We start from the raw sequence: 24,755 nt of genomic DNA on the forward strand, positions 1-24,755 counted from the left end.
GTACGCGCCCAACTTGGACCAGCTGGCCTTTCTTGCGACGCTGTCAGGCTCCCTGGCCCACTTTTTGGTAGGACCCCAGCTGCTAGGAGGCGACTTAAACTCAGTGTTGGATGTGGACCTTGATAGGTCACACCCCCTGCTGGCAGACTCCCCAACACGGCGCATAGCTAGAGGTAGGCTGGAGTGGCAATCGAGATGGGGTCTAACTGACGTTTGGCGTGCCCAGCATCCACACACCCGAGATTACTCTTTCTTTTCGGGAATGCATGAGCTGCATGTGAGACTAGATGCGTTGTTGTGCTCCTCGACGCTGATACCGGCGATAGTGAGCACCGAATACCTCACACGGACGATTTCTGATCACAATCCGTTACTGGTCACCATCCGGTGGTTTCCGGGTGTCTCCTGTGTTCCTACCTGGAGACTGCGCCCGAGATGCTAGAAGACCCGCCTTTCCAAAAAGATTTAGAGGAGAGGATAACACAATACTTTGCAGAGAATGATGGCACGACTGGGGAGAGAGAGAGACAGAGTGGGATGCATTCAAAATAGTTGTCAGGGGGTTTTGTATAGCTCAGAAAGTGGGAGTGCGTAGGGTGCTATTACATGACCTCGATAGGGCAGACAAAAAACTCTGAGACTTGGAGGAATTACGACCGGGTCACCCTGAACTAAGGCAACAATGTGCGGCAGCGGAGGAAGCGGTAGCGGTTGAGGTGGAAAGGTTGCGCAGCTTCGACCACAAGACATACCTAACCAGATCCCATGCAGAAGGTGACAAATCAGGATCCTTGTTGGCCTGGCTTGCCAACCCCACGCGACGTGGCTCCCCTATCGTGTCCATGCGCACGGCTGAAGGGGTGGAAGTGAATACCCAGCCCGAAATCCTGCGCAGTTTCTCGAGCTATTATGAGGCTCTGTATAGGAGTAAACTAGTGGCTGGATCTCCGGCCATCAGTGAATTTTTAGAGGTTCTCCCCTTCCCGAGGTTAGACCCTGAGCAGGCGAAGGACCTGGGCAAAGATATTGAACTGGGGGAAATTTGCCGCTCCATAAAACAGATGGCGAGTAATAAGACCCCAGGGTTGGACGGTTTGCCTATTGAGTTTTATGCCACATACGTCGACCTGTTAGCTCCCCGGCTACTGGCAGTATACAGAGAGGCGAAGGAACTGGGTCGACTACCGCATACTATGCGCGAAGCGCTCGTGATCCCTTTACTTAAGCCCGATAAGGAGAGCAATGATATGGCTTCCTATAGACCGCTATCGATGCTCACGACGGATTACAAAATCCTGAGTAGCATTTTGGCTTCCCGACTGTTGGAGCACATGACCACATTGGTTCATGAGGATCAAGCGGGTTTTATACCTACACGTAATACCACCATGAACATACGCCGCTTGATGCGTGTACTAGAAGAGGATCATGCGGAAGCCCCTCACCCCATGATATTGTCGGTTGACCTGGAAAAGGCATTCGACAACCTCGAGTTGGAATACTTATATAGGGTCCACGGGTGCTACGGAATAGGTGACAGATACCTGAGATGGACCCCAGTGCTCTATGCTTCGGCGAAGGCCAGAGTGAAGTCGGGTATACTGATATACCCGCAATACTCGGTGGAAAGAGGCACAAGGCAGGGGTGCTCATTATCCCCGTTGCTCTTTGCACTGGCGGTGGAACCCCTCGCGATGGCGGTCCAAACGGGAGCTCATTACAGGGGTCTACGGAGCTTAACGGGGCAGCAGCGCATTTCCCTCTACGCTGACGACCTGTTGCTCTTTCTGGAGGATGCTGACAGGGCCCTGGGGAGAGCAGATGATCTATTGACCACCTTCGGTGCAATCTCTGGCCTTAGGGTAAACTGGCCTAAGACATGCCTGTTCGCGATACGCAGAGGAGAACCCCAGCCCATTACAACACGGCAGTCCGATGGGAACCCAGCTGTCTGAAATACTTGGGGGTCTATATATATCATGCCCCGGCCGATGTGCTGGAGGGCAACATCTCTCGTTGTATTAGGGCATTAAGGGGTAGCATGTCCTTTTGGGCGACCCTCCCGCTATCAGTGACGGGCCGAGTAGCGCTGCTGAAAATGGTGGCACTTCCACGCCTACTGTATTATTTTAGAACGCTCCCCATTTGGATCCCTTCCGCTGTCTTCCGCCTCTTGAAATCGTTAGTGGTGTCCTTTCTATGGGGAACGGGCAGACGTAGAGTGGCCCTTGCAACACTAATGAGACCTAAATCGGAAGGCGGATTAGCTGTTCCCGATTTTGAAGGGTATTACCTAGCAGCTCAATTACAGATCTATACCCAGGAGATAGCACATGAGTTCCGAGGGCCGGAGGATAAGCGAGGTCTGGGTATACCCAGGCATGTACTCTCCTATATATCCATGCAGCAGAGACTAGCCCTCGGTGACCTCACGCAAGAAGAACGTACGCTTAGGTTATGCTGGAACCGTACACAGCGCAAAGCGGGGGTGAGACACCCATATGCCACGGAAATCCCGTTGGGGATGCTGACGGCGTTGCCACGTGGCGGGGACTGGTCGCAGCTACAGTCCTGGGAGGACGCGGGGATACGGGTCTTGGGAGATTTATATGAGGACGGGGTGTTGCTGTCCTTCCCGGCGCTCTTGGACAGCTATGACCTGCCCAGAGGCGACTTCCTGTTACACACGGCGCTCACGAGGGCAATACAACTACATTGGAAGGAGGGGACGACCGAGCCAACAACAACAATGGCCTGCCAGTATACCATGATGGCAGCTGGTACGGTTAAGGCAGTTACGTGCCTGTATACCAGAATGCTTAATGAGGGGTTGCCGCCCCTAGAGATGCTTAAGGATAAATGGGAAGCTGATATAGGGAAGGAAATTCCCGACACAGTTTGGGCACAATTGCAACGTCGGGCCTGGAAGAGCACGCGTAATGCGCGATTTCAATTGGTTCATTTTTATATCCTTCACAGGGCATACTTGACCCCGGGAAGGATCAAGAAATATTTTGCGATTGATACTGCGGCTTGCCCTAGATGCGAGACGGCGGGAGTGGAGATTGCCCACATGCTCTGGTCATGCCCTAGTTTGAATCTTTACTGGCAACAGGTGGGAGATACACTTAACTCGGTGTCAGAGCGCGATCTACAGTTTGACGTGGCTGTTGGGGTCCTCCATTGGTTCCCGCACACCCCTAAAAACAAGATTACAAGCAAATTTATAGATATGGGACTTATCTTAGCGAAGCGCGAAATCACACGACACTGGAAGGCACAAATGGGTCCGGCGGATACTAAGTGGCGCGCTGAGTTTTTAAATGGGCGGGTGTGGAGAGTGCATTGCGATTCCAATTAGCGCGACAACAGCAGAACGATAAGGCTTTGGAGGCGGCGCAAGCGTGGGAGGCCCTGGTGCAAACACTACGCGACTATGATACACGACTTGTTCATGAAGACTAACACCATACTTAGACGGTACACCCATACCACGACAGGTACATTGCATGATTCACTAACTGACAATCCTTAGCTTCATACCCACAGCGCCTGTCCTGGTTCAAGGCACCGATAGCGGAGGGTGGGGGTGGGGGGGGGAATGTTGTGTTTTACCCTTGACATCCCTTGAATGCTATGAACATTTCATTACGGTCGCCCTTATGGGTCTGAATCCGGTGGGTCAAGCTTAATTTGGGGACTACTACTGAGCACTCCATCGGACGTACCTACCTGAATGTGCTTGTGGGGAGGTGGGGACTGTTCCAATTGATGTATGCTTTGTTTTAAACTAATACAAATTTGTTATAAAAAAAAAAAATGGATTTCTTTGCAACTGTGAACAAGAGATCACGGTTCGATTCTGAAAGTAGCCTAGTACAGCCCAGTACGTGCTTGAAAGATGTACCTCCACAAGATTCGGAGAGTATGATGTCAAGCCAAGGATCGATTCAATTTTCTCCACTGGAAGACTCTACAACAAACATCCGGAATGCAGGCGCCAGGTTTGAAAGGGATACCAGCTTGCCAGAGTGTTGGGACCACAATCAGTGGGCTCAATTTAAAGAAAAGTATCCATGGCTAAGCTGTGAAAATGGCCGGCTTGGCTGCAACATATGCAGTGAGGTTAAGCTACTTGGAGCATCACAGGGAGGGCCGGACTGGCCGTACCGTGTGGGTATGTCTAGAGAATGGGTCACTGGGAGCATTACTGCATCTGGCCCAACAAAAGCTAGCCAGTTAGGCTCACTGCGGAAAAAAATCCATAAGCATAACATTTCTGAAGCACATTCTAGCGCATGTGATATCTGAGCTGCATCCAAGAAGGAGGTACTGCGGACAACGATTCTGGAGCAGCAGAGGCATTATCATGCTTCAACAGTTAAGATGTTTCGCACGCTTTACTTTTGTGCAAAACATAATCGCCCCTTTTCAGACTTTCCAGGTCTAGTAGACTTGCAGGTTGCCAATGAGTCAGATATGGGCTCAATTCTACACAACAAATTCACTGCAGCACGGATAACCACCTTCATTGCTAAGGAAATGTGGAGAAAGCTTTGCATCTGCATCGTTGGACAGGCTCTAAAAATCTCAGTATATATTGATGAGCCAACAACCTATTCTTCCATGACCGTTTTAATTATTTATGTCCGTGCTGCAATCAATGGAAAAGAGCCCCTCACTTTTTTCCTTGACTTGCTTGAGTTGTCTTGGGGAAATGCAGAGTGCATTGAGTCCTCACTGTTGAAATGTCTTCAAAAACATGGGTTTGCAACAAGTTACTTGCAGACAATTAGATAGGGGTGTGCAGTGATGGTGCCAGTGTAATGCTTGGGAGAAACTCGGAAGTTTTGTAGAGGCTTTGTTGTAAATACCCTAGCCTTGTAAAATGGCACAGTCTATGCCACCGACTTGAACTCAGTGAAGCAGACACGATTGATACAGTGCTTGGCCTCAAGCATCTCACATCATTTTTTGAAAAACTGCATGCTGTGTACCACCAGTCTCCCAAAAATCAGCGGGAACTCTCTGCATGTGCGAAAGATTTAGAAATTGCAATTCTGAAAATGGTGCAAGTATTTTCAATCCGGTGGATTGCTTCTAGCAAAAGGGCAATACGAGTAGTCAAGTCAAGTCAAGTCAAAAACCACTTTATTCGATTTAGTTAAAAATCATAAAAGCATTCTACAATCACATCAGAAGAAGGGCAATACAAATTCATAAGGAGTTACAAAAATCATCAATCAATAGTATTTACATATGCATAATGAAAAGATGATATAAGAAAACATCGATAATAATTAATTAATATACAGTGTAAAAATACATCGTAAAAAGAGTAAATACTCAATAAGATAGATATTTAAATATGCACAGCATTTCCATTTCAGTCTTCTCTACAAAACCCTAATGTAGCATTATTAAGTCTTCTCCTCCTAATCCTAACAACAGCAACAAGATAATTGGCCACGCTAAACATGGCCAACGCAGAGTCCAATAATTGGAGATAAAGGAGGGCAAGTTTTGCCTGGTAAAAAGCTTTGTCCTTTAATAATGGTACCAGGTATTTCTGTCTGGGCGCAGTGAAAAAATTACAAAACAACATAAAGTGCATATTATTTTGCGTAGAAAAATTATCGCAATTACAGACAGGTGCGTCCTCCTCCTTAAACCAGCCTTGACTATCACACAAAACTGTATAAATCTGATTAAACCGGAGTTTAACCAGAAGCCACCTATGAAAGGGGATAGTGACGATAGTAAGGTACGGTTGTATAGTAAGGCAGGTAATGGTCAGGTAATGGGCTCTGACCGTGGGCTTAAGTAATTGGCGTTCCTCCCTCTCCACATTTTTCAATGTAATGAAATTGGCCTTCACCCAATCTAAATCCGATTTCTTTAGACCCTGGGGGACCAGAAAAATGTCAGGACGTCCCAGGTCCAGAGAACACTTTTGTATGTAAGACAGCCAAGTAATGTTTTTGTAATTATCCAGATTTAAACAGTCCACCAGTATTTTATGATTCAGACCCAAGTTTTTGTTGGTCCAGAGCCTTATCCATAACAAGATAGGGGCCATGAGAAGAATGTCAGATATGTACCCAAGGCCAACTTCCTGGTGAACTGAAAACATAGCTGTAGATTGGGGAAGCCCGAAGGTGGAACGCAGGAACTTATTTTCTTCCCTTTGTACTGATTCACTATTTACATAGCCCCACAGACCTGAGCCGTACCTGGCTATTGCTACTGATTTCGCCCTGTACAAGTTAAGTAAAGCACCAGTTGGCTTCCCGCCCAGTCTCCTGGAAAAACTTAAAATAGCGGTGGCCGAGCTCCTGACCGCTTTAGTTTTAGCTACAATTTGCGGAGCCCAACTCCCCTTAGTGTCAAAAATGACACCCAGGTACGTAAAAATTTTGACATTAGTGATCACGTCACCATTGCAGTAGAACTGTTTAGAATTATTTTTACCAGCCCCAAAAGCCATGACGTGAGATTTGGAGTTGTTTATCACTAAGTCTAATGATGACATAAAATCATTAAAAGCATTTAAAAGTTTTTGCAAACCTATCGGGGTCCGAGCTATTAAAGCTGCGTCATCCGCGTACAGGAGAACAGGAATACGAGTGTCCCCTGCACGCGGAGTATCCAAGGTAGCAGTTAAAAGAGTCTCCTCAAGTGAATTTATATACAAAGTGAACAGCATGGGAGCAAGAATGCAGCCCTGCCGCACGCCCCTACTGGATTTGAACCACGCAGTACAATTACCTTCTTGGTCCATTCTAATTGAGGCTTTTAAATCTTTATGTAGTTCTGCCAAAAAGTATACAAGGGGAGGATCAAGACCCAGCTTTAACAGCATGGTCCACAGCCGGGCTCTATTCACCAAATCAAAAGCCGTGGACAGGTCCATAAAAGCAACAAAAATTGACCCTTTTTTAACAATTGTGTATTTCGAAATTAACAAATGAAGATTTAAGCATTGGTCCTCAGTCCCTCTACCAGCACGGAACCCATACTGGGCATCTACTAGAATATCATTGTCTATGGACCAGGTGTTAATTCTAGCTAACAGGACTTTGCCCAAAATCTTCATAGAAGAATCTAATAACGAAATTGGTCGAAAACACTTAGGGTCGCTTCTTTGACCCTTTTTAAAAATGGGTACTATAATAGCACAAGACCACGTTTTTGGCAAACCCCCTCATACACACAATTAAAAACATTAGCTAAAATCTCAGCCCACATCTCAGAGTTAAGTTTATATAGGTCCAGGGGTACCCCATCCGGGCCCGGGGCTTTATTTGCAGCAGAGCCTAAGATTGCCAACTCTACTTCTGATTTGGTAAAATTTAATTTAGAGGAAGACGATGGGGAGTAAGGTATATTAAACGCCTCGGCTATTTCATTTGAACCATATATATTGGAGAAATGGTTAATCCAGTCAGCTTCAGAGATATTTGTTTCAAGATCCATGTTGTTAGTGTGGGAGAACAAAGGATTATTTATTATGGCCCAGAATTTGGAGCTATGTTTAAGAGTAATAGGGTCCATCAAAGAGTCCCATGCTTCATCTTTGATGGCTTTTTTCCGAAGTTTAACTGCCAAAACATATTGTCTTCTTAAATGTGCCACCAAAGACCTATCTCTAGGAGATTGTTTAAGACCCTTCAGCAAAGCTGAGTGAGCCTGTGAGCAAGAGCGGTCAAACCATCTACACGCTGGAGCAGAACCCCTCCCTGGTTTAGCTCTAAGCTCTTTTTCTACTCTAGCACAGATAGCTTCAAAGGCACTCACAACCTCCCCCTCCCTCCTCTCTCCATTCCTACATTTCTCAATTTCGACTAACATATCTTGTACAATAAGACCATGAAAATCCTCTGGGCAGACTTTACACCATTTAAGGCGTCTTCCCTGATCTTTACTCCTTACGTCCCTTGTAGAGCTAGCCCTTAATTCTCCTTTATGCAGCCCAGAGAGGGCGTCCAAAACCAACAACACAGGATTGTGGTCACTAAACCCACTTACAATTGCATTATAAAACAAAACATAACGAAGGAGCCCTGGAGACATAAAAAAGTAATCGATAATCGATTCACTGCCCCTTGCGTTATACGTGACCACACGGTTTATTGGATCTGAAAACCCCGGTTCATATAAGTCATTTGATGATAACATGTTTTCCATTGCCACACCTTTAGGGCTATGTTCAAAGTGTGGCAGCGAAGTATAATCAGGACCGGTATCATCAATGATCTGACAATGGGACTTACACGCATGAACATTAAAATCACCCATCATTATAAACTGAACAAAAGTGGTTTGTTTTGACATATATTTGGTTAAAAAGGCCGATAAACCATCTAACACAAAATTTGGGGGCCCCCCCTGCATAGAATTATAACAATTTATTAATACAATCTTATTCCTGTCAGCCAAGCAAATTTCCACCAGCTGAAAATAATGCGAAGCACTGGGGATTTCTCTAACATTCCCTGCAATTTTAACTGAAACAAGGAGTAGCAAACCCCCTCTATCCCTTCCTGATGTAGAGCTCTGGGCATCAACAAAGAAAGAAATGTATCCATCTACCCAGAAGCCTTTATCTTTCGTCCAAGTTTCTTGTAAGGCAACTATATCATGGTTCTTCACTGATTGTAACCAAATCAGATCGTCCTGTTTTGCCCGTAGGCCCGCAATGTTCCATGATAATATCCGTATGTGCCCTCCACCTATTTGTAATGGGTCATTTATAACAGTTTCAACTCTGTCATCAGGTGGGGCCACCTCAGTGTTGCCTGTACATAGGCGAGTCAGGTTTTCCTGTTCAGGTTCAGGTTCTAGTCATTCAATGTCTATTCTATCAGCTAGAGCCGAAAACATGTTTGACAATGGAAGATCATTAGAGGGTGTGTTCCTTACAGCATTTACCACCCCATTACCTTTGGTTGGCTTAATCATCCAGACATTAGTAGGCATAGGTGAGATAAGTTTATCCTCTGCCCAGGTATTATCAGTATACTGTAACTTATTGATCTCCATAACACCTGGTCTATAAGGACGAGGATAAAAAAAGCCAAGGGGCCTCGCCCGAACCCCTTTACTTGCAGAATCCAGAGGGGAGTCATCCCAGAAAAGTCGACTAGCGACATTCTTGGATTTGAAATTTACAATGACACAGTCTCCAGATACCTCTTTCTTGCTTCGGCCCACCCAATCTACCCTTCTACTTGTTACGATATTGTCTGCAATATTACTTTCTCCCGTGCAGTTAGCATTACACCATTTTTTAACGTGCCTAAGAAGGGTCTCATGTTGTTCCACCACCCCTTCTTCAAGTTTAGGCACGTTAACCAAAATTGCAACAAAGGGTGTTGCATCCGGAGGTAAATTTATTTGGGGAACCCTTTTTTCCACTGCCCCCCACTGGCCTCTAGGCCTTGTGGAGGAACTTGCACTGTTGCCAGCCTCTGTTATGGGAATATATATCCCATTATCTACTTTCCCTTTTTGTGGCACAGGGTTGACAATAGGCAGAAGAGGGATAGCAACCGGCCTGATTGTGGGTGGGTCACCAACTTTAGGGGCAGACACCTGCACAACAGAGGGACATGAAGCCAAAGGCATAAAAGAAGAAGGGGCCCGAATGCTAAGAGCATCATTGATGCGATCACATTTTGCCATAAGGTTCTTAACACAGTCCTTCAGAGTTTCATTAATGTCCGAGGTAATCTGAATTAAGGCAGTCTCCAGTCTTTCTGTGAACAGTTTTTCCAATAAGGCCATAATGCCCTCCTCCGTTACAAAAGTTGGCTGGGTAGAGCCAGCCATAGTTAAAGCAGACCTTCCAACCTCCCCGGGGTTCATAGGAAAGTTAGGTATCACAGTTTCAGTTACAGCCGGACATGGAAGAACTGTGGCGAGTTGTGATAAAGTAGGTCTACAAGCCTCAATGATAACCCGAGGCTCCAACGGAATACAATTTATAGCAGAGGAATTGGATGTATCAACAATCCCAGGGCTAGAGACAAGGCCTAGTTCACGCTCGGACTCAGCGATCTGCGATGATAATTCCCCCACTTTTGTTGTTAAGTATGTCAGTATGCTGGTAGTATACTTTGGCACCTTCGCTTTTGCTTCATCTGCCGCTGATGTAACCAATTTACGCTTGCCATGATTAATGATGTTACGACGTGGCCCGTCCCGTCCCTGGTCGTCCTTGGACGGCCTTAGACGGCCCGCCCTCTGCCCGGGCTCCGCCCGGCGCCGTCCGCGCACGTCCGCGACGCGGAGGAAGCTGTCGCCTTTAGTAGCGCCTCCTGGCGCTTGTGCAGGAAGTGGGCGGAGGTAACTGCAGGGCTCGCTGGGAGTTGTGGTCTGCTCCGCTCCGCGGCCGTGCGATGGCGCTGCACAGCGGCGGGGGCGACCACAACGTCAGGGACCCAGCGGTGCTGTGTGGCAAAGGCGATGTAGGCAGCGTCTCTGCGACCCCTCCTGGAGCCGGTAAGTCTTTGGTTTGGACCCCCGCTCCTCTCCGGGAGCTGTCGCCTTTAGTAGCGCCTCCTGGCGCTTTGCAGGAAGTGGGCGGAGGTAACTGCAGGGCTCGCTGGGAGTTGTGGTCTGCTCCGCTCCGCGGCCGCGCGATGGCGCTGCACAGCGGCGGGGGCGACCACAACGTCAGGGACCCAGCGGTGCTGTGTGGCAAAGGCGATGTAGGCAGCGTCTCTGCGACCCCTCCTGGAGCCGGTAAGTCTTTGGTTTGGACCCCCGCTCCTCTCCGGGAGCTGTCGCCTTTAGTAGCGCCTCCTGGCGCTTGTGCAGGAAGTGGGCGGAGGTAACTGCAGGGCTCGCTGGGAGTTGTGGTCTGCTCCGCTCCGCGGCCGTGCGATGGCGCTGCACAGCGGCGGGGGCGACCACAACGTCAGGGACCCAGCGGTGCTGTGTGGCAAAGGCGATGTAGGCAGCGTCTCTGCGACCCCTCCTGGAGCCGGTAAGTCTTTGGTTTGGACCCCCGCTCCTCTCCGGGAGCTGTCGCCTTTAGTAGCGCCTCCTGGCGCTTGTGCAGGAAGTGGGCGGAGGTAACTGCAGGGCTCGCTGGGAGTTGTGGTCTGCTCCGCTCCGCGGCCGTGCGATGGCGCTGCACAGCGGCGGGGGCGACCACAACGTCAGGGACCCAGCGGTGCTGTGTGGCAAAGGCGATGTAGGCAGCGTCTCTGCGACCCCTCCTGGAGCCGGTAAGTCTTTGGTTTGGACCCCCAATACGAGTAGTGTGGCAGTCATACTCAGCCCTTCACCAGCATTTTGTTCAGTCCAACTTAAGTACTTCTCGTGATGCCAAACACCGGACTACTTTCAGCGGGCTGAATAAAATCCTGACATCTTCTGATTTCTTGCTGAATCTAGCTGGTGTTGCAGATGCGGTTCATGAAATTGGAACACTGGTCAGAAGCACTCCAAAGGGATGAAGTAACTTTGCCACAAGCTTACTAGCTCATCAATCGTTCAGTAAGGGCAATTGAAAAGCTTAAGGAGTTCCCAGGGACACACAGGAAGGAGGCTATCAGCTGGGAGGACTCACGTGGGCAGGTAAAAATAAACCTTCCCCAGTTTTAGCAAAATATGGCAGATAACTTGTGCTCCAGATTGTATGCACAGTCTGTAAGCAATAGGTCGGCCACATTATCCCGGAGAGATGAATTTTTAGCGCTTACATCAGAGACAGATGTTATCAACCCACAGAAGTGGCCAAACGACATTGAGAGCCCATGATATGAAGGTGAGGAGAAACTACAAAACCTGGGCAGGAGATTCTCTATCAATACTAATATTATAAAGAGAGAGCCCAAACCTTTGAGGCGGGAAATCTCAGTAACCACAGCACCAATCACAACACCCAATACAGCGTTGGAAAGGGCAGTTGCAGCAGAAGGACATAGGCTATGCAGACGGCCACCATATACATTTAAAAGGTAAAAGAACCGTGCCAGCAAAGTAGTCCGTTGTGCTGTGGGCGTGGGCTGGGGGCGTGACTAATGCTGGGGGCGTGTGGTACGGCCATCATATCGTGGACTGTGGGCGTGTGCTGGGGGCGTGACAAACGTCGGGGGCGTGTGTCCACCCTTCATGCCATGTGAGTCGTACATACAAGCGCCAATTACATTGCTGCGCAGCATCAAGGGGCACGCTGGGGGCGTGACACGGCGGGGGCGTGAGAAACGCTGGGGGAGTGTGTCCGGCCTTCATGCCATGTGAACGCAATTGCGCCACATCAAGGGGCACGCTGGGGGTGTGAGAAACGCTGGAGGCGTGTTCTACGTTCCGCCCTTCATGCCATGTGGGTCGTACATTAATCAGAAGATCGTCTGCTGTTGCCGTGTGCTGGAGGCGTAACAAACGTGTTCAGCTGGAGGCGTGGTAAATAACGTTACTGCAGCCTCTCCTGCGCGCTGTTACTGAACTCTCTCATTCAACGAAATTACACGCGCCTGCTACCATCAAGCAGGGCTCCAGCCAGGCTCAGGCGGCGGATCAGTACACTAATTACACACGCCTGATAACATCAACCAGGGCTGCAGCTGGGCCTCAAGCGGGGGAACACGCGCCTTCTAACATCAAACAGGCCTGCATCTGGGCCTCAAGCGGGGGAACACGCAAATGAGCGTGTCTGTGGGGACAATTACTGCAGCTCTCCCACTCGCTGTCACTCAACCGGATGTACGTTGTTACAACGCATGCTTTTACCACGCATGCTGTAACAACGCAAGTTTTAAAACGCATTCCATTACGACGCATTACACTGGGGGGTGTTGGATAATGAATAGTTTAATTTACTATTCCAACACCATTCCCCGTGGACACTAGGAAGGTGTTGGATAGTAAATTAAAACTATTCCCTATCCTAGAGCGCCCCCCAGTGTAATGCGTTGTAATGGTTTTCGTTTTAAAGTCTGCGTTGTAATAGCACTGCGTGCTAAAAGTTGCATTATAAAGGTTGTTCCCCCACTCAACTCTCTCATTAAACGGATTTACCCGCGGCTGATAACTCTCTCATTCAGCGACATTACACGCGCCTGGTAACATCAACCAGGGCTGTAGCCGGGCTCAGGCGGCGGATCACTACACCAATTACACGCGCCTGCTAACATCAACCAGGGCTGCAGCTGGGCCTTCTCCGTCCCGATTCTAATGAAACAATTTTTTTTGTCTAACACGAGATTTTAAAATAAATTGCCCTTGCCAATACACACATTACACACATTCTATTTCATACCCGGACAACGTCGGGACGGGCTGCTAGTTAATTATAAAGGCGCATCAGAAGGCTTCAGAGACTATGTTGATAATGGAGGTAATGAGATTCCAGAGCAACTGCAACCTGTTTTGAGGGCTATAAACACACTTCCCGTGACTTCAAGTGACTGCGAAAGGGGTTTCAGCACAATGAACTTGATAATGTCACCCATACGAAACTGCCTTGGTATTGGACGCCTTTCCCCATTAATGTTTATAAACAACATGGGCCCTCCTCTGCCTCTTTGGAATCCAATGCCATATGTCAACAGGCGGCTGATTGCTCATCCCCATGCGGATGACTCTCAAGTCTAGAAAGGTAGATCCTACAGCCCAGCACAATAAAAGATATGCAGACGCATGGGCGTTTTCTAATTGATGGTTTTCAGTGTTTTAAGCGGTCTTACTACTTTTCCATGGTCAAACATCCTGTGGCAATATAACATGTCCCATAATGTCTGCAATAACAGATGTACATAGTATTAGGTTGAAACTGTACAGAGTGCACCTTGCATTTTTTTTATCATGGTCACAGTGTATTAAACTTGTCAGTATATTTAAAAGTGATGTTCTAGGTAGCGTAATAAATGTTATAGTTTTGATAACTACTATTGTAGTTTCTAGCATGTCGTTTTCTTTGTTTTTTTACTACGCGCAAACTCTGCTTTTGTTCATGGTGCCATGTTTTAGTATGCCTCGCTTACATCACTTAATGTCTTTACTAATGTAGTTGTACACCAAACTTCATCCACATTTGGGCTGTTAATTCCTCTATACAGGGACCCTAAGTCACAGGCTTAAGCACTTAGCAGCTGTAATTGTTAAATCTTGCAATACGCGCAAATGATAGATCTGCTGCACATGTGATGTCACTTCCTGTTGTGATGTCACTTCCTGTAACACCACCTAACTTGGAGAGTCCCCCCACTTCTTTTTTTAGGACTTGTGCCCTGGTGGAGAGGCTCTGTTGCATGGACTCCAGGATATGCCGAAGATCTTCCTCTGGCTCAGGACCAGCAGCTCCCTGCTCACTTAGATCAGTGTCTGCGCCATCCTCTCTAGATCTAATAGATTTGTGCTGGTTGAATTGAAGTTTGGACTGAGTCTTGTCCAGTTTTCCCATACTGCCTTCACATGCTGGGCACTGCGGCCCCAGGGCTACAACTAAGTTGCGAGGCGCCCTATTAGTCCAATCCAGGGGCAAACACCATGCAATTGTCTCCAATAATGATCCCACGGATCCCTTTATGTGCTGCATGGTCTCAGCGCGCCCCGCTGACTTGCTTGCCCACTTAATGCCTCTCCCAGCCCCAAGGCTGCTGCTGGACAACAATGGCTGGGTGCCTGTTTGTTTCCAACGTCGATATCGCCACGCGCAGCAGCGCCAATATAGTTGCATAGCTAAAGACCCGCCCAGTAGATCTCACCGCCTGCTGCTGTCACTAAGAAAGCCCTACGGCTGCAGGCCCTGCTGGGCTTCCACGCAAAATGGCACCTACCAGAGTAAAAGCGGGGCGGGGGGAAGCACGATCCATAACCGCTTCCGAGGCCCCCAGTGAATGGCTCTGAGGGGGCACACCACCCCCTGATGGGGGCTGTCTGCAGGTTCAGTCTCACAGGCCCAGACGTGGCCCAGCTCCAGACACCGTGAAGTTCTCCCCGCGGGCTGTAGTCGCAGCACTCCCGACAATCCCCCGGGCCGCAGCGCGGTTGCACATCAGCGATCTCTCCAATCCAATCTGGACTCACCACTTCCGAAGCAGCAGAGGTCCCCAGGATCTCGCCGGCCACACGGCCCACACTTCAGCTCCTCCGAGGTAGTCGGACCGGAGCCCTATCCGCAGCAACACGCTGACAGATCCGGGAAATAGAGAGCTCAATACACAGCCAGCTCACATCTCTATCCTCTGCATGCAAATCAAAGCCTTAACTGCCATGGATGAACGATGTTTTTGCAGGATAGTGGCAATGTGTACCGGAGCTCGGTTAACTCGTTGACCATCTTGAAGCCAGGCAAGCTCCGCCCTAAACAGGACCTTTTTACAGGACTTTTTTACCCTGTGTCAATCGGTTGAGGCCTACAGGCATACTCATCTTTTTAAAATTTCCACTGCTGAGTGCTTAACTTACCCTTGGCCTACATTAGGCAGATGTGAAGAAGTGGGCAGTGCAAGAATAGTGACTCTGTGCTGGATATTTGTGTGCCTGGGAAGGGTACAGTACCAGAATAGAGCAGAACTTAGTAATACATGTAGTGTATGTGCTGAATGAAAGTATGCCTGCAAGGAATACATGAAATGAAAGATGTAGTGCTGAGCAGTATGTGCACAATGGAAGCATGTGCTGGGCAATTGTGTACTTGTGTGATGTACAGTACATGAAGGGTGAAGTGTTGTGTAGCGCACACATGGTGAGTGTATGTGTGCTGGTAGTGTGTGTGCATGTAACTAGCCCACCCTGGTTAAATATAGAAAAGCTTTAGTACTGAACAGCATAAGCATACTGAGTGTGTGCTCTGAATGCTCGTATACATGTATGGGTACAATACATGTAGGTAACAGTGCCGGACAGAAAATGTGCTGTAAATGTGTAATGTATGTATAAGAATAAGAGGCAACCCAGTTACCCTGGGACTTGGGTAATGAAGTAATAAAGGGAAACAGTGGTCCCTGAAGGGGAAAGTGTGAACCTCTAGTTCCGAGGTGACAATTATTTTGACCATCCAAAGATTCGTTCCATTTCAAAACAAGACAGTTTTATTCAGTTTTCGCATTAATAGAAAAATTAATTGCATTTTTTATACTCAAGCCAATTAAAATAAAAAAATAGTGATCCCAAACGATGCAATGGGCAGTGCAAGTGAAATAAGAAAGTGTGCTGAAGGGAAACTCATGCAAAACTTCTGCCTGTAACCTGGACTGGGGCAAAGACCTGCTGGTCTCCTTGCTGAGTTAGGGGACATCACCCAGGGCACCAAGATCACCTACCCTGGAGCCTGGAACACCAGTGTCTCACCGGCTTGCCAATATCAGTCTGCCCTGTGAGAAAAAGGGAGAGCGTTGGAGGGAGCGAGGTCCAGTGGGGATCCCTGTGAGAGGATTCCTTGAGGGAGGTATGAGGCTGTGCACCGATCGGGTCATTGCCTGTGTCTAGTGTCATCTCAGTGTAGTGTCAGCTCAGTGATCCCTGTATGCCAGGAGAGGGCTGTCAGAGACTGAGCCATGAGATAAGCGCCACATGGGATTAGAAAGACATGTACCGCTAAGATGCGGTGACCCCGTGTGCCAGAGAAGGCACCCGTAAAGTTACTACTGCCAGAAGCGGCAAGACTCATAACCATCTTGGCGACGGTGCTTGCAGCAAGATAGACTGCATCCGTGCTGCCAAGTAAACGAGTAACCCAGTACACCAGGAGGGGCAGCTAGTGCCACCATTGCAGAGGGATTCGGTTGCTGCCCAAAGGAGAGACTGAGGTTATGTTGAGTGGGTTGGACCGGCACTGTGAAGGAACGGCACCTGACTGACCACTGAGGAATTCTGTGGACGCCTAGATGATACTGCACTTTTGTAGGGCTCCAGTCAAGCACTGTAGAGGATACCCCCGAAACCCCGGCTGGGTAAAGATAACTTACCACATATTTGGAAACTGGGAGGTGCTCTGACAACTGAGATGGACTCTGGTAGCGCCGCTCAGGAGAGAGAACCCAGCCACCGATTGCTGTAGTGTGCACTGCGAGCAACACGACTTGTCTGAACCAAGCAGGACTCGCAGGTTCTCGCACTGAGGGCACCAGCTGCACCGCTGAATTTTTCTGAGCTGCAAAAACGGATAAGATGTATACTGGACCAGTTGGTCGCCAGCGGACTCAACTTGCTACAAAAGATGTTGCAGCACCATAGACACTTTTTACTAAATTCTGAGTGTCAAAGGGAAACTCTTGAGTATGGCCTAATAGTCTGCATTCTGCAGACTCAGCCACCAGTGAATGGAGGATATAACCATCTTACCTGAAGGAGGGTGGGACAGGCATTTGCTCGATAACTACTAGAGCCCTGATCTCAAGGGGGATTATACTGTTGTTTGAATGCCATATACTTTTCCATGTGTAGAGTTCAAAATAAAATACTTCTGTTTTGTATAACAGCAAGTATTTGAGTGGACCTTGATTTATTGTTCATACTGTTTGCACTTTGAGTTATGAGTCGTGTTCACTGACCTACATCTAGATCCACTGCTCGACCAGAGCTATCACTGAGAGTCAAGTGCAGAAGAGGTATTTGATTTAGTTGAGCAGAATCCATAGTTGGTTCGGCCCCAGGATATCATGAGTAAAAGACCTCAGCCACCACAGTTGGGCCCAGTCAGCCATATGCGCCCTTAGCCCTCTGAAAGGGTTTCTGACAGCTGTCTTCATAACTCCCTCCTCTGCCCTTTTCCATCTCACAATAAAGTGGTTGAAGTCTACCCACGAGCTTTAATGAGGATGCAAGGTCTGATTTATATCTTGGTGGATAGGACACTCTGTCACAAATGTGACGAATTTCCCATCCGGGAATCAGGTGCAATATGATATAATGCACTTGTAATATAGCAGATGGGATGTCCATCACGTTTGTGACAAAGTATTCCATCCACCAGGATCAAGATTAGGCCCTAAGTCTTTAAAGTTAACCGGCTTATTGAAATCAATACCCATTTTATTGTGAACTGTTTTATTGAGATCCTTTACATTGAGTTTAACAAAGCGTTTTCATGAGGATGTGGTCTCTAAAGATAACTGTTTTACTGAGATCACTGAAGTTAATTTTCCCTATCCCCTAATGGAGAATCAGGCATGAAACTATCCCAGTGAAAAATTAAAGGAGAAGGGTACTGAAATCTTAACAATGCTGTGCACAGTTACATATAGACAGACCCTCCAGGATATCGCGATTTGCCGCGAAATCGGCACTATTGTAAAAATGCCGCGATTTTTACAAAAGTGCCCGCAAAATCGGCACTTTTGTAGAAATCGCGGCATTTTTACAAAAGCCGCTATATCCTGGGGGTCTGTCTAATGCGTATAGAAACAGTGAATGTTCGACCGGAAGAGGGCACAGCAAAGGCTAGCGCCAGGCGCCGGCCGTGCACACCACCCGCCCCCACACGCGCACATATCACTTATTCATCATGTCGGCCCCGGTTAATTTCTTCTGTCAGTTCTCTAGTCAATGAATGGCCCTGCATGTCAGACAGATGGGGGAAAGAAAACTCTTGTCACTCTGGGGCTCGGGGGCTCAGACATCATTTATTTAACCCGAGCATTGATCAAAACGCTGCCTGCCTCAGGTGGGAGCACGTGGTGACACTTCCCAGGAGACAGGAGAGTGGGGGGAAGTGAGTGCGGCTTGTAGGGGAGGGCGCTTGTGACTCCGTGCAGTTGTATCAGGCAGACTAAAGAGGCAGGCGTGAATAGATGCCCACGCTCTGTTCATAAATTACAGTAATGAGACCGTAGTGAGACTGTCATTCTCAGGTGGGGCGGTGGACTCCGCTTTGGAAGTCTGCACTTCCCGAGAAACCATAGAAATAAGGTCTATACAAAAACACGTGGCGGCACTGACGGAAAAAAGAGAAGCAGAGGTGTGTTGAAATAAAAGGAAGACATTTTGTGGCCTGTAACTCTGCTCTGCTGTCTGATCTGCTTTCAAATGACACTCGTAGAGCACCACCTTCTCTTTTCAGGGCAAAATATAATCAATGTTTGCAAAGTGAATTGAGAATCTGCCACATTAGTATTGCTCCCCGCATGAATATTAGGGCTTCAAGGTGCTACGCTAAATGATGCATCAGACAAAGATATTATTTAGGTATGCTGATCAAGATCGAGGACAGGGTGGTGCAATACCATACAAAACTTGGAAAACAGGGCCAAACTATGGGAGCATTTATCACTTTACAGTCACGGCTGCGCTTCAGTCAATACAGGCATTGGCAAAGTCAAAAGGTCTTGTTTCTTGGTACCTGATTGCTTGGTCACTGGCTTTTAGCGACGCTTTACAGTGTTGGGGAAGGAAGGAGAATGGGAAAAAGAATGCCATTCCCAACTCAATGCTGTGCAACATTGGTTAAAGAAAGATAGATAAGTAAACAGACAGATAGATAGACAGAAAAAAGGCGCAATGATGTGACATACCCAGTTGAAGCATTCCGCAGACACGCGCATGTATCACAACGCATGCATGCACCAGCAGAATGACACTATTTTCTAACTTTTTTTTATTTACCATACCAACATGGCAGATGCCTCTGGATCTGTAAATAACAACAAGCATTTACAAAGCCTGAAGAAGTCAATTTGTTATTGGGAGTGTGACCTGCACTGAGCTGCGACGTGTCTCCCAGCATGGGTCATGTGTCAATTGTCGATTTGCTTGAAGTGACAACAGCTTTCTAAGTACCCGCTTGCCATCCAGCATCTCTCCTGTAACCTGAGAACCTGGCACTCAGCTGTAGACAAAGGAGTCATCATTACTGTCGCTAGTGGACCAACACCCCCCCCCCACACCTAGGAAAAATGGCCACATAAAATGCCACAAAATGCCTGCTAAATTTCCATATTTGTGCCGCTAAATTTCCATTTTTGTGCCGCTAAATTTGCTAATCCATGCCGCTATATCCTGGGGGTCTGTATAGAAATGAAAGGCAAATGGAAAAGGTTGATTAAACAAAGTATCTAAAGAAATTATCATAAGCTCACTGCTGAGCAATGCCTCTTTTTTTCATTTCCACTAGCCTCAGAGCACAGGACAGCTCTAACTTAATAAAACTGGCTACCTTCCTAAATGAGGAAGGACTAAAACAAATAATTATTTGTAAAAGGAGAAAAAAGCTGAAATATGTTGAATTGTAACCACATACCTTGAGTACGAATTCATCTGTAGATCAGTAAATATAATTGAAATTATTTTTTACAAGTATGGGGACAATAACATCTAAACTGCAATGTATTGTGACTGACCTGCACTCCTCTTTTTCAACCAGTTAAACGTGTGTCCTTTTTTTTATAACTATTTTTAGGAGCAACCCGGTTATGAGTTGTGCCCACAACTCTCTGTAAACTAGCCCTGTAGAGGCCTGGCAGCAACCAGGTCTGACCGGGAGCTCACCCTTAGTCCCTTCGGTTTCAAGACATGTAAATCAACTTACACATAGATGGTCCCAAATCATCATAACAAATAAATCACATTATTCCATGAATAGCACTTGTTTTCAAAAATTTACTCTTGTTCAGTATTTGTCATTCCAGCTGTACTTAATGTACACAACACAAATCAACGGTGAGTTCCACACTGTACATAAAATGCAAACAATAAGGTAATTTACAAAGAAAATTCCCAATGCATTTCGGGTCTCTTTGACCCTTCTTCAGGGGCGTATAACTTAATCTTGAAAACAATATTCATTCCGATGACATGTACGTCAGTTCCGTGTCTGGGCACTACAAAAGTAATATTATATGATATCACAAAAAACTCTCGCAATGTACATATTTCAGATGTAGGTTTAGCTACAGTTTCTCAGTGCGTCTAAAAGTGACAACGTGTACTGAACCCGTTACTAACACCAAACAAACTGTGGGGCTAATGAGCCAGTGCCAATGTAAATAACCTAATTAAAAAGTGAGTGTGAGTGAACAAAGCTCCCAAACCTTAACCATCAATGTGTCGTCTTAACAAGCACCCGAGTTCCCCCCTACAAGCGCCATAGATATCTAAACACCGACCGGTTCCCATCAGGTAAATGTGTGACAGGTCTTAAGACCACTCACCATGACCGTCTAGTTTGAAGAAATTGTGTAGTGCGCTGTCAACGTCAGTAGTATTCTGCAAATGGCCAGAAACTAATTAGAAACTCTGCTGCTACATCAATCACGATTAGGTTTGGCATTACAAAGCTTGAAATCTTATAAACGCTTACCCCAATGTTGGCGGTTCACCCTCAGTGTTGTTATTATATGTGTGCGTCATGGAGTGGTGACCTCCTAACACCCGTCTTCAAACACCTGCAAGCCAACAGGTCCACAAGAATCTTGTTAATATGCGCGTTTATACTATTAAATTGAATAATTAAGCGACTCTGAAAGTCTAAAACAGTAGTTACCTGGCGGTTGTGTACATTAAGTACAGCTGGAATGACAAATACTGAACAAGAGTAAATTTTTGAAAACAAGTGCTATTCATGGAATAATGTGATTTATTTGTTATGATGATTTGGGACCATCTATGTGTAAGTTGATTTACATGTCTTGAAACCGAAGGGACTAAGGGTGAGCTCCCGGTCAGACCTGGTTGCTGCCAGGCCTCTACAGGACAATAACATCTAGAAATATAGCTGAAATTACACACCATTCAAGAAGAAGGAACTCACACAGACACACCATAAAAACATGCAAGGAACTGTAGCTGGTCTCTATAGCCCTTCCAATTTTGGTAAATGTGCAGCACACTCACTCCAGCCGAATAGGCCACGTTATAACACATGCGTTACATCACATGCCATTACAACGCTGTCATTACAACGACTGCGTTGTTACATCGCATACCATTACAATGCAAGTCATTACAACGACTTGCTGTAGGGTGAATGCTGTATTTTAGAGTAGTATAATTTACTATTCCAACTCCAGTCTGTGCAACAGTAGGGAAGGTGTTCGATTTTAAATACAACACCTTTTGCCCCCCACAGCAAGTCGCTGTAACAACTTGCATTGTAATGGTATTGCAGCCGTTGTAAACAATTTTTCCCACTCCAGCCATCCTCTTCCACCTACTTCTCTGTCACAGTATGTCTGGTCAGCAGCTTCAGAGAGACTTCGGCATCTTGAGGTTGCAAAAAAGCTTTGATGCAAAACCCACGGCCAGTAGAGATCAGGCGAAATTGTTCCAAACACTCCGGCGGAATCACTGGAAGTGGGGCAGACATTTCTGCTTTTTGCCCTGAAAAGCAAAGAAAAAGTTGCACATGTTAGACCACTAATTGAATGGAAACTCAGTTGGAGATATAGGTGAGAAAACATGGAAATTTAAAGAAAGAAGACAGTAAATGGAAGGAAACTTGTGTGGCAAGAATTGTTTTTCAAAGCAATTTTTGCAAAATAAAAATGTATGCCTGTTGAGGCTAATACGCTTCACTGCCTTGGAAAATAGCTTTTTGAGAAACAAGAATGAAAATCACACTTTCTGTTGATCAGTGACACCAAGTGGGACCAGTTTGGAAAGAGGATGGCATGGAGGTGGACTCACTAAGAAGCATGGGGTATCGGGAATTACGTCATAGCCCCCTTAAACTTCAGAAAACATAACAGTTTGCTTGCTTACCCTATCGTTAGTCCCTCAACTGCTTTGTATTTGCTGCTGAGGGGCAAGGCAAAGAAATGAAGTACAAACCCTAGAGGCAAAACATGGGTCCTAGATTGCTAGTTGCTATTCCTGCTCTTGTCGTCATGATTCTCGAGGCCATGGGGGCAAGGCAGTTGTAGTGGTACTAAAGTGAGAGGTTGAGATAGCAGCTGCTATACCAGACTACCCCTTATGGACATCTACAGAGGGGACTGGTACTACTAGATAAAAAAACATAAACCAGAGCAATTTCTGAAATAGTGTCTGAAAATTGGGGCCATATCATTTAAAGTGAACACTGCAGGTGCTAATTTAAGAGACTGTCTTTCTGACAGCTTAGGGCTTACTGTTGATTTAAAAAGCTGAAGAATTACAGCAGCACTATACGATCTCACCACTTAAGACAGGTTATGTGGTTGCTTGTCTTTGGATCTTTAAAGGCACTTGCTGCTTTTGGCTATAAATGTGGTCGAAAGGTTGTTCTTAACTTTTGGTACGAGCACCTTTGGTGATACGCGAGGCTAATTAACGAGGATCGGTAATCATTTTACAAAGCTAAATAATATTACAATTAATAAATTCAAATTAATAAAGTATATACAAATAAAGAAGCAACATTGAACATTTGAAAACTTTTTCTATATTTGATTTTGAAATAAACTAGATAGTTCAATATTTGAGAATTTGTTTTGTATGTGCTTGTATCTATATTGTTGTGTATTGTTTTGAAGTTCTAATCATAGAATCTGCTGATGCCAGGGGTCCCTGACTTCCAATAATGAAACAATGGGGCCCCTAGATTCAAGCAATGATTCAGTAGGGCTCCACAGAAGTTAAAAGGTCAAGAAACGCTGCAGTTGAGCATTTTTTGACATAAGTAAAGTAAACAACATAACATAACAAAATAGCATGCACAAAGCAACATAAATACATGATTAAAACATAAGAGGACGCAGCATAACAAAACACAAATTGCAGTAATACAACAAAAAAAGACAGCAACACAAAAAACAACGGAAAACTTCACTATCACAACACGATCCACACAATAAATAAATAAAAACATCTTCGTCACACATTGCCATTTCCAGAAAACTGCTTTCATAATACAGTGGTAAAATGTGTTTGCACTAAGAACCCCGCGGGATGCCTTACTTTCCCTATAGGAACCCCTCACTCGCTGCTGGCCCCACCTGGACAGCTCGTGAGGCCTTCGGGAACAACCATAACGGGTAAGCGCATCGTCGATATTGACATTGCTCGCGCCCACGCGCATATGTCAATCAGGGCACTTTCCTTGTGTTGTTTTGTTTTGTTTTGTTTTGACTTCCTGCCGGTGACCGCGACCACCACGCTAGCACCGATCCCACGCAGATAACAGAGTGTCAAACTACATATGAGCGACTTTAATTTTATCTGTTTGTTTATATTTTGCGGTTTCTTTTGGATTGTACGGCTAAATTCTTTAGTCTACATATATATTTATAGCTTTTAACAAATACACGGGCCCCCCATACCAGCTAACTGTGTTAGGGCGCAACATTACCAATGGCCCGGTATATTGGTGTCACACCGGACTCGGCAAGCTGCAGAGTGTTGAGTCACGCCCTTTGCACCAAGATGCATGCTTAAAAACTTACAGCATGACTGCCCACATACAGAGCGAGCTCAACTGCGCGCACTGTTTTGATCAATCACTTCTCTCTCACAGTACCATTGAATCTGTTATGGCACAGCGGTTGTATTCACGGGACACGCACTATCAAGTCACCTTGAACACAGGCACCTTCTGATGTAAATTGTTAATACCGCACTTTAACATCATGTATGTCTGTTTATTTAATTTTTTTCAGTTTCCAGTAGGTACCTCGCCTGGAACCATTTCAGTACGATACCACCCAGGTCGTATATGGGGGTCTTCTCAATTCAGAGGATACCCAGCAATCATATGAGCACTAAGGTCCTGACGAAGTGCCCTTACGGCAAGAAACATGTCGACCATATTCACATGAAGGGTTGAATAAGGATTGGTCCCATTGCCTATCACTCCTTAATACCCCTTATTTTTAATAAAGCAGCGAGCC

General features: G+C 46.4%; 1 protein-coding gene across 5 annotated transcripts in view; it reads right to left on the reverse strand.

Moving 5' to 3' along the window:
• Window positions 1-24,755, reverse strand: part of LOC144797752 (receptor-interacting serine/threonine-protein kinase 2-like) — a 405,518-nt gene that overhangs the window by 250,900 nt on the left and 129,863 nt on the right. For 4 of the 5 annotated variants that reach the window (XM_078668511.1, XM_078668508.1, XM_078668509.1 and 1 more), the window contains exon 2: window positions 22,104-22,269. The exons of the other annotated variant lie outside the window; for it this stretch is intronic. In XM_078668511.1, coding sequence (XP_078524637.1) covers window positions 22,104-22,255 — 152 coding nt within the window. In that variant the 5' untranslated portion in view covers window positions 22,256-22,269. The remainder of the gene's footprint in view (window positions 1-22,103; window positions 22,270-24,755) is intronic. 5 annotated transcript variants of the gene reach the window in all.

Source organism: Lissotriton helveticus, chromosome 12 (assembly GCF_964261635.1).
Source record: "Lissotriton helveticus chromosome 12, aLisHel1.1, whole genome shotgun sequence".
Classification (NCBI taxonomy): domain Eukaryota; kingdom Metazoa; phylum Chordata; class Amphibia; order Caudata; family Salamandridae; genus Lissotriton; species Lissotriton helveticus.